Genomic DNA, 10,566 nt, shown 5'->3' on the forward strand with positions numbered 1-10,566 from the left:
TGTTGTTGCCTATAGATCAATTGATGCACCACAAAAAGTCTTTAAACGTGTAAAACAACGTACGGGAATACCTTGAAAGAATCAGGGCACGAATGTTTCCACTCCTCAAGCATAGGTTGTTTCTCTACAAGTGGCACTTAAGAGTGCAAAAACAGGCGGCGGAAGGCCACCAAAGAATCTAGGCACGCATGTTGCTACTCCGCAAGGATTAATTGAAACTCCACAAATGTTACTCGGAATTAAGGACAAAAGAAGGCAATAAAATATCATAGAAGAAGCAGTAATAACATACATTGTGGAAAGAAACAAGGAACAAGACTTTACTTATTTATTTAAAGAAACGTATAGTATGGTGTACCTCATTGATGCAATAATTGTTAAGTTTTAGTAGTGCAAATCTAATATATGGTCTTAGGTGTCTAGTCTCATTTCATTTTATTCTATTAGTATGGTTTAGTCATTCCTTGTCCTAGTAAGGGTTTAAATTGAGTATATTTTATCCTTTTATAATTAAATATGTTTTTTGAAAAATAACCTCAAATTGTTCATATTATATTTTAAGATTTTATTAATTTAAAAGTGGGAACTTCATTAAGGTTTGGGACATGTTTAAAATCTAAACATTTAATTATTTGAATTATATGATATAATGAGTTAAGTAAGTGTTAACTCATGTTGTGATGTTTAGACATTGAAGAATGTAAGTGATGCATGCACTAGAAAAATAAGGATGTGATTATTGTTTGAAATACAAAACACTATTCTTTGACAAAAGTTCTTTTCTTGAGGGATTTCTTGTAAAAAGATAAAGCTACTTTTTACGGCAAAGGTGGAAGTAATTGTGAATGAGCTATCAAGAAAATTCTCATGCAAAAATAAAAATTAAAATGAGAAAACAACATATTTGTGTTAATTAATATGATCAGTATGTTTTTGCTTGATGTGATACAATAATGTACTTTTTTCTTATAAGAATAACACATTCAAACATTGGTATTTGGATTCATTCGTTTTCTATTCTAACTCTCTAATTCTTCCATGAACCTCTTTACATTTTGTAAGCCAACAAGAAATTCAATAAAGACATTATTCTATATCTGTTTGGGGATGGGTAAAGGGTGATCCACATCCTTCTTAGAGCAGTTTCTTCATTACTTTTCTGCATTTATAGTTTAAGAATAATAGTAGATGGAATGTGATAGGAGGCTTGAGGTTATAATGACTTATTAGAAATTTTATTACATAATTGTCATAAATTAATAATAAATATGGGCGTTAACATACATGAATAAAGGATATTTTATAGCAACTACATGAATGAGACTATAGCAAAATATAAATTCAAGATTTAAATAAGACTTAAGATGGAAACATGATTACAATGCATGAGCCTCACTATAATTGAAATTTGACGAGGAAATAAAAAAAATATCGAGAATAACATAATAGATAAAAAAAATAAAATAAAAATTTTAAAAAAAATAGTCACTGATGTATGATACATGCTAACACAATTCCAATAACATAGTACATCAAAAATCAAGTAAATATTAAAATAGGCATAGTAAGTGTATATACCATGTGGTTAGCCACATTATTCATGCCAGAAAGTTTAATTCCACAAACAAGTCCTCCTGAAAATCCTGTATATAAGCATAACAATCAATTAGACATATTATTTGCTAAAAAAATCTAATATTATTTGTCCATCTTCTTTGTGCAATACAAATATTTTACAAGTTTCAATGTAAATATTTATTAGCCCACACAATTTTCATCATTTACAATGCAAATTATGTTGACTTTAAATGAAAACTTACTAGTATTTTTGTATAACCAATGCATGACAATGATAAAAACATGTCACATTTAGTATTTCTTAATATGTGTGAGTTGTGTAAACTGACCATTAAAATGAGAAGGAGGGAGTACTATATGTTAAGTGGGTTGGAAGGAGAAGAACATATCTATGCATTAAAAATATTACATAATGTAATATCATATAATCATGAACCCTATCACTTTCTCTCAAAATTACTATAGTTCCAACTCACTAAAATCATGTATAAAAACAAATCAACTAGTTAAAAAAGAAGAGTTGATGAAAAAACATCAAAAAAAGACTTATATAACAACCATCTTTCGGAGAATTTCACCCTCTAATATGAAACAATAACCATATTTATAGAAAAGTAAAACCAAGTCAAATTCATACAATTCTTAATAATAAGATGATATACATCACAAGATAGTTAAAATAATCTTACCTAGGTTATTTACACCTTCTTCTATGACATTTTTCTGCCTCTTTTTGCCCTCCTGAGTATCATTTATGGAGATTCAATTAATCCCTATGGTGTAGCACATTCGTGCCAAGATTCTTCTGTGGCCTTCCCCGGCATCGTTTTGCACTCTAATTAAATGCCACTTATAGAGCAAAACCTCCTTCCTTAGGGAGTGGAAAAATTCATGCCCTCATTCTTTTATGGTCGTCCGCTTACTTGTTTTACACTTTTAAGTGCCATCTGTGGTGGCATCAAATTAATCATTGGGCAACAACATCCCGGTCATGGTAGACAGTCAAAGTGTGAAGGTATATAACTTCCACCCACCTGCTCCAAGGCTTCTTATGCCGCCTTCCCCGGCCTCATCTTGTACATCTTGGCTCTAGTTGTTCAATAATAATTTTCTAGGGTGGTGCTTCATCAACAACCTACTATGTGCCATAACACTCAGAGTGTGTCTCAATGTGTCGAACATGTTGCCCAGGTGATGTTGTAGCCAGGCCATTCCCAGCACCATAATTATTACTAATCATTTGAAACTTCACATAATTGTCGTGTTCAACACCAACAGTAGTACGAACCAACGGAATAGATGTTAGCACAAGTTTCTCCGGAATCCCGCTCGAGTCAGTTTGGTTCTATTAGGTCTCCAATTGTAGAGTCATTGTGTGAATCAGAGCAATAATATACAATATATTGTTATAAATTTCTCTCATTTCATCAATTTTGGTTGTAAGTACTAGGCACCAAGCTCCTACATGCTCGCAGGTATTGGTATAGTATGGTTAAGTGAAAGATGCACCAGACAAAATTTTAAATTTTGTGGGTAAACCACACTACCATGGCCTTGTTTTTGTTTCCAAGACCCGGGAGTGAAGTCATAATAAGGCCAGGAAGTTCCTATCATAGTTACCATAAAATGAGCTCATTGTTAGAAGAAGAATTCTTGGTAGCATTCATAAAAGGTTTTAATTGTTAGAGATCTTGAAAAAATCATCATGGGGCTCAATTAGTCAAGTATAACGTTATCTATTCTAATCATTTTATTGGGATAATACATTAAAGATTCAAATCCTTGAACATAAGGTATAATTTCTAGACAATCCTCCAATAATAATAATAATATCATCACTAACAATAAGTAAAGAAAGAAAATATTCATAAGAATGAAAAACACATACACACATACACATAAACAAAATAAAATAAATTTTCAGATTACTTTCATTCCGAGCACAAACAATAATCTATCTTGGATGGTGAATCAATGGGGAATAATTTGAGAAAGATGAATTATGAATTGGCTTATGTGTAGGGTCATGGTAATTATATACACATAAAAATATAGATCTTGTAGTCTAGTGATACTTTATGCCCATGTTAGTTCAAGTTTTGCAAAAGGTCATGCAGTTCAAAATTTAAATTGTCTGTTATTTTAATATCTTCAATGAAATGATAAAATGTATGTATTTATCTGAAGAATTTAGATGATATTTTTACAAAATTATTATGAAAAAAGATATTAATATTTTGATGATATCTTATGTCTATGACTAGTTTTGATAATTCTTGTATAGAAACAATCATCAATTAGAATCATCAAGCTACTCATAGATCTAAGATGTATCATCTAAATCTCAATATCCCTGTTCATAATAATTTTTCTAAAGTATCATCTAAATTATTCATATGAATTCCTATATTTTTATCATTCTACAAAAGATATCTAGATAACAAATAATTTAAATTTGAAATTTTCCACCATGTGCAACATTTATTATTAACATGGATATAAAGTTTCATGCCGCTATAATTTTTATATGTACAAAATTATCATGACCCCTCCACTACTAGAAAAACAGGATTAGACATCACAGATTAGACATCGGTTAAAAAAACCACCGATGTTAAAACCCTTTTTTACATCGAAATTTTAAAAACCGATGTCTATTAAAAAACTGGACATCATCTCAGTGTAAAACCGATGTCTAAAACATGTTTTTAAAAAATTGGCCGCGCTTCCCCGCTGCTATTCCCCACTTAGCCAAATTTTTCACAAACAAAAACATCCCGCTTTTAAAACCCCCGCTTAGTTGATGTGTTGTCTGAACAAGACATCAACACCTGTCTTTAAACATAAAATTAAAAGGAAAAAGACATAAAACTAATCAAACTACCTAAATTAAATCATTTGTGCAAAATAGATTCTCTCTCCCCGTTCTTCCCCCTTTCTCAGCGAGCGAACCCTAGCTTCCAATTGGGCCGATTTCATCCTCAAATTTGTGCGCTAAAGGTTGATTTCATCCTCAAATTTGTTCTTCCCCCTTTGTATGTTCGATTACAATACTCATTTGTTCTTCCCCCTTTTTCAACAGATCGAGTTCAGTTCGAGTGTGGAGTGTGGAGTTCAGTTCGAGTGTGGAGTTTGGAGTCTGTGGGGTTTGGAGTTCGAGCTTGGAGTCTCTTTTCAAGTCTGTTCAAGCTCTGTTCGAGTTGGAGGAGGTAATTTCTTATTTATTACTTGAGTTCGAGTGTGGAGTTTGGAGTCTGTGGGGTTGTATGTGTATGTATATATGTATTTCAGTGTGTGTTTTTGGGAAATGAGATAGTTTGTAGTTGTGGTTTTGGTTCTCTGTGTATGTTTATATATATTTGTATGTTTATATGTATTTGTATGTTTATATGTATTTGTATGTTTGTAGTTGCTTGTCATAAACTGATTGGAGTATCTGTGAATGTTTATATGTATTTGTATGTTTATATGTAGTTGTATGTGTAGTAGCATGTATTTGTATGTTAAAGGGCTTGACAAGGCTGTTTGTTCTGGCTAGTTTCACAAGCATATAAAAAGAAATAAGTGGTGTGCAGTGGATGAGAGCTGAGAGAGGGTGGAGTATTAAATATTGGGTGTGAGAACTCAGAGTTGCTAAACAAGGAGAATATAAATAAGGAGGACATGGGGTTTGATGATTAGATTTTACATTAACACATTTAAGTAGAATTTATATTCGTATCTTCTTTAATAAAGACTGTGATTTACTTTAATTGAACTCTAAAAAGCTAATGCTCCCAAATCACCAAGGCCAGCCCATTATCTCTTCATATCCTTGTCTCTACACAGTGACACTACTAAAAAAACAGGAGTGGTTTTTTATATTGAATTAGCTAGCTAGTGTCCAAACTGGAGTGGTTTCTCTGTTTTGTGCACCTGCCTTGAATGGGGCCTGGCCTATGTTTATGTTTGTGCTCATATGATATGATATATATATATATATATATATATATATATATATATATATATATGTTCTATTATGTTATGTTTTTCTTATTAACTAGGCTGTTTTGATAATAAGTAGGCACACTCACAACCCATCTGTCATTTTAGATAAAAAATTTTAGCAAGTTATTTGACAAGTAATTTGACAATCAGGTAGTACTTTGGGGATAACATGGACAAGTCATGGATTGCGAAAGATAGGGATTCACTAGAATATGAAATGGGGGTCGAGCAGTTTTTGATATTTGCTGAGGAGAACTCTTGTGACCCCAAAAAAATCCCCTGTCCTTGTTCACGTTGTGTCAACTTCAAGAAATATCCCGTAAAGATTATCAGGGGTCATTTGTACGAATATGGGTTTAGTTTAGGGTATGTTGATTGGATTTGGCATAAGAAAGAGTCTAGGACTAGGTCAGTAGTTGATAGTAATTGCCGAGGTCCTACCCCTGTCCCCGCTGCCCCCGTTGCCTCAGCTTCGGAAACAGTTAATGTTTGTGATGCTGCGTATAATTCAGGGGACTATGATAATGAATCGTACGAGTTTAGGCGGTTCTTGGCTGATGCTGAACAACCTTTATTCGATGGTAGCGAATGTACCAAGTTAGAGTCGATGCTGAAATTACATAATTGGAAAGCTAGGTTTGGAATCAGTGATAGTGCCTTCACAGATTTGCTTTCTTCTGTTGGATCACTCCTTCCCAAAGATAATGTCCTGCCACAAAATGCATATGCAGCAAAGAAAACCTTGTCTGATTTAGGCCTAGAGTAGGAAAAAATTCACTCTTGTCCAAACAACTGCATACTCTATCGGGGTGTATATTCTGATGTTTTTGAGTGTCCTAAGTGCCATGTATCTAGGTGGAAGGTAGGAAAACATGGTAAAGAAAGAGTCAATGTTCCGGCAAAAGTCATGTGGTATTTTCCAATTATTCCTAGATTTAGACGAATGTTTAAATCTCCTACCACCTCCGAACAAATGACTTGGCACGCAAAGCATCGAATACAAGACGGGAAGATGCGACATCCCGCTGACTCGCCTTCATGGAGAAATATTGATTATAGGTGGCCAGAATTTGGTAGCGAAGCAAAAAACATTCGCTTGGCTTTGTCGGCAGATGGGATAAATCCACATAATAATGGACTAACAAACAGATATACTTGTTGGCAGGTAGTTTTAGTAATATATAATCTTCCTCCCTGGTTAGCCATGAAAAGGAAGTTTATGATGTTAACAATACTAGTTTCCGGTCCGCATGAGCCTGGTAATAACATCGACGTGTATTTACAGTCGTTAATTGATGATTTAAAGAAGCTTTGGGAAGAAGGCGAACCAAATGTGTATGATGCGCATAGTAAATCATATTTTAATTTGAGAGCAGTTTTGTTATGGACAATAAATGACTTTCCTGCCTACGGAAACTTGTCTGGCTGCGTTAATAAAGGTTATATGTGTTGTCCAGTATGCGGGGATGATACCGTTGCTAAATATTTGAGCCATAGTAGGAAGATGTGTTATTTAGGTCATCGACGTTATTTGCCTAGAAATCATCCTTATAGGAGGCAGCGGGCAGCATTTAATGGAGAACAGGAGTTGGGGCACGCACGGCAACCTCTTTCTGGAGAAGAGGTCTTAGCGCAGCAAGAACGGATTAAATTTGAATTTGGGAGGGAAGGAAGAAAGTCAAAGAAGGTGGACTGTCCATGGAAGAAGAAATCGATTTTTTTTGAGTTGGAATATTGGAAGTTTCACCATGTTCGTCATTGTCTTGATGTCATGCACGTCGAGAAAAATGTGTGTGATAGTGTGATTGGCACATTATTGAATATGAAATTTAAGTCTAAAGATACGGCTGCTTCTCGTCTTGACATGATTGATATGGGGGTCAGGGCTGATTTAGCTCCTGAAGTCGGAGTTAGGAAGACCTACTTGCCTCCTTCTGTTTTTAATTTGTCAAAGGCTGAAAAAAAGGTAGTTTTATCATCATTAATGCATATGAAACTTCCCTATGGACATGCGTCGAACATAAAAAATTGTGTTTCGATGGATGAATTGAAGATGTTTGGGATGAAGTCCCATGATTGTCACATCCTACTGCAGCAATTACTTCCTGTCGCAATTCGTTCGGTTCTTCCCAAACATGTGAGGGTCACAATAATAAGACTATGTTTCTTTTTTAATGCTTTATGCTGCAAAATTGTAGACGTGTCGAAACTAGATAAGTTACAAACAGATGTCATAGTGACCTTGTGTGACCTGGAAAAGATCTTTCCAGCATCATTTTTTGATGTAATGATACATCTGGTAGTTCACTTGGTTCGGGAATTACGGTTATGTGGGCCAGTGTTTTATAGGTGGATGTATGCTTCTGAACGGTTTAATAAGGTATTGAAGAGTTACGTAAGAAACCGTTATTATCCCGAAGGTTGTATAGCAGAAAGCTACCTCGGAGAAGAGTCGGTAGAATTCTGCCAAGAGTTTGTTAATCAAAGTTGCACCACTGCTGGTATTCGCAAAGATGCAGGAAAGCTAAGTGGTCCATTATCTGTTGTGATAATGAAATCAATTGAAGAAAAAGAGCGAGATGAGGCTCATTTACATGTGCTTCTAAACAATCCTGAAGTACATCCATACATCGTGTAAGAATTTAATATCCTTGTAAATTCTTCACTTTTTTGTCCAAGTTTTGTATTGTTGTTTAATTATAATCATTTTCACAGAATGCATAAGGAGCATCTAGAGGAAATATACCGAGGAAAAAAGAAAAGTGTGCATTGGCTCTTGAGAGAGCACAATCGGCTATTTGCTGATTGGTTTGAGCAAAAAGTTAGTTTTTTTAACGTTTCCTTTTGTGCACACTTTAGTGGCTGCGTAGTAATTAATATAGAATTGAGTTGATTTTTTGTTTGTTACAATTTGTAGGTTAGTAGTGAAATGATGAAGAATCCCCAAGACATTTCAGATACCATCAGATGGCTAGCCGGAAAGCCATCATTTTCTGTTTTTACTTACGAAGCTTATCTAGTTGACGGGGTTCGATACTTTACAAAGGATCGAGACCATGTCAGGGTTGTTCAAAACAGTGGCGTGTCATTAGTTGCTAAGACGGTCCAAGTGTCTAGTGCCAAGGATAAAAACCCCGTGGAGAGTGATATGACCTTCTACGGAGTGATTTTAGAAATATGGGAGCTGGATTATCATGCATTCAAGGCCCCATTGTTGATCTTGTGTAACTGGGCAGACAATGACAAAGGCATAAAGGTGGATGACCTTGGGTTCACACTTGTGGATCTAAGTCGACAAGGGCACAAGAAAGATAAATATGTCTCTACTGATCAAGTTAAAAAAGTTTTTTATGTTGAAGATCCGGTCGATGCCAAATGGTCTGTTGTATTAACCTCTACCACTCGAGATTATCAAGAGGTGTATAATGATGATGATTTAGGAGACACAATCATGGAAAATCCCCCATTCTGCTCAGATAACTCAATTCATAATTCATGTTTCTCAAATCGTTCCAATTTGATTTAACGCTGAAGATAGAAAATTGTGTGTGCTCGAGAATGAAGGTAATCTATAAATTTATTTTATTTTATTTGTGGGGTGTATGTTATGCTTGTGAATATAATTACATTTCCTTACTTATTGTTAATGATAATATTGTTATTATTGTAGGATTGTATCTTTAATATACTATCCTGATAAAATGATTAGAAAAGAAAACAGATTAATACCAACATAGATTATTTCAAGATCTCTGACAATTAGAACCTTTTATAAATGCTACCAATAAGTCTCCTTCTAACAAGCACTCATTTATAGGCAAATTATTGTGGGAACTTGTTAGCCTTGTGTTATTATGACTTCCTCCCGCGTCTTGCACACAAAAACCATGGTTACTGTGGCTTTCTTATAAACGAGATCTAGTTTTTGGTACTTACAACCAGAATCAAAATAAGAGAAATTTATCAAAATTATTTTATATTATTTCTCTTATTTATAGGATGACTCCACAAATAGGTGATCTAAAAGAACACAAGTCAATCATGACTCATGAAAACTTGCAATAACATCTATTCCGCTGATACATACAACTTTTGGTGTTGGTCATTATGATCATATGCAAGATCTTTTGTTCCAAAAGTTAGTAACAATAATGGTAATAAGAATGGCTTGGCTACCACATCACATGTGCAACAATTTCGACCTATTAAGATGCACTCAGAGTGTCATGGCATAAAGCGGGTTGTTGACGAAGTACCACCCTAGGAAACTAATATTGAACAAATGGCATTAAGATCGAGGTACAAAATGAAGTAGGGGAAGACCGAGAAAGAAGCCCTTGAAGCGGGTGGGAAGAAGTTATGTGCACACCTTGTTTATCTCCGGTGATCGGGATGTTGTTGTCTAAGGATCAATTAATGCACCACAAAAAGCCTCTAAAAAGTGTAAAACAAGTTGATGTTGTTGTCTAAGGATCAATTAATGCACCACAAAAAGCCTCTAAAAAGTGTAAAACAAGTTAAGGAAATACGGTAAAAAAAACTGGGCACGAATGTTTCCACTCCCCAAGGATCAGTTGTTGCTATACAAGTGGCACTTAAGAGTGCAAAATTAGGCAGGGGAAGGCCACTAAAGAATCTGGGAAGCTCAGATGTTCGCTAGTCTGCATGGATTAATTGAAAATCCAAAAAACGTACTAAGGAGGGCAAAAGGAGGGGGGAAATGCCATAGAAGAAATCGTAGTAACATAGATTTTGAAGGCAAACATGTTCTCAACCTTAGAGAAGCTCAAACTTTTAAAATTATACAAACTTAAAAATATTAGGGTATAACACCATGTTATTTTTTCAAAAGCAAATATTTATCTAATTAGAAAAAGGATAAAGCAAACTCAATTTAAACCTTTATTAGAACAAGGAGTAACCGCACCAGACTAGCATCAAATCCAATATGACTAAATACCTAAGCCCGTATTAAATTAGATTCAAAGTGACTGCCAAATT

At 34.5% G+C, this 10,566-nt stretch overlaps 1 protein-coding gene across 1 annotated transcript; it reads left to right on the top strand.

Annotated features, from left to right (window-relative positions):
- The first annotated feature begins 5,734 nt into the window (after positions 1–5,734).
- Positions 5,735–9,091, top strand: LOC135149522 (uncharacterized). Its single transcript, XM_064085248.1, has 4 exons — positions 5,735–6,327; positions 6,421–8,199; positions 8,281–8,386; positions 8,483–9,091. Exons 1-4 carry the CDS (start codon positions 5,735–5,737, stop codon positions 9,089–9,091), a joined length of 3,087 nt encoding a protein of 1,028 aa, XP_063941318.1.
- The last annotated feature ends 1,475 nt before the right edge of the window (positions 9,092–10,566 follow it).

Source organism: Daucus carota, chromosome 9, assembly GCF_001625215.2.
Source record: "Daucus carota subsp. sativus chromosome 9, DH1 v3.0, whole genome shotgun sequence".
Classification (NCBI taxonomy): domain Eukaryota; kingdom Viridiplantae; phylum Streptophyta; class Magnoliopsida; order Apiales; family Apiaceae; genus Daucus; species Daucus carota.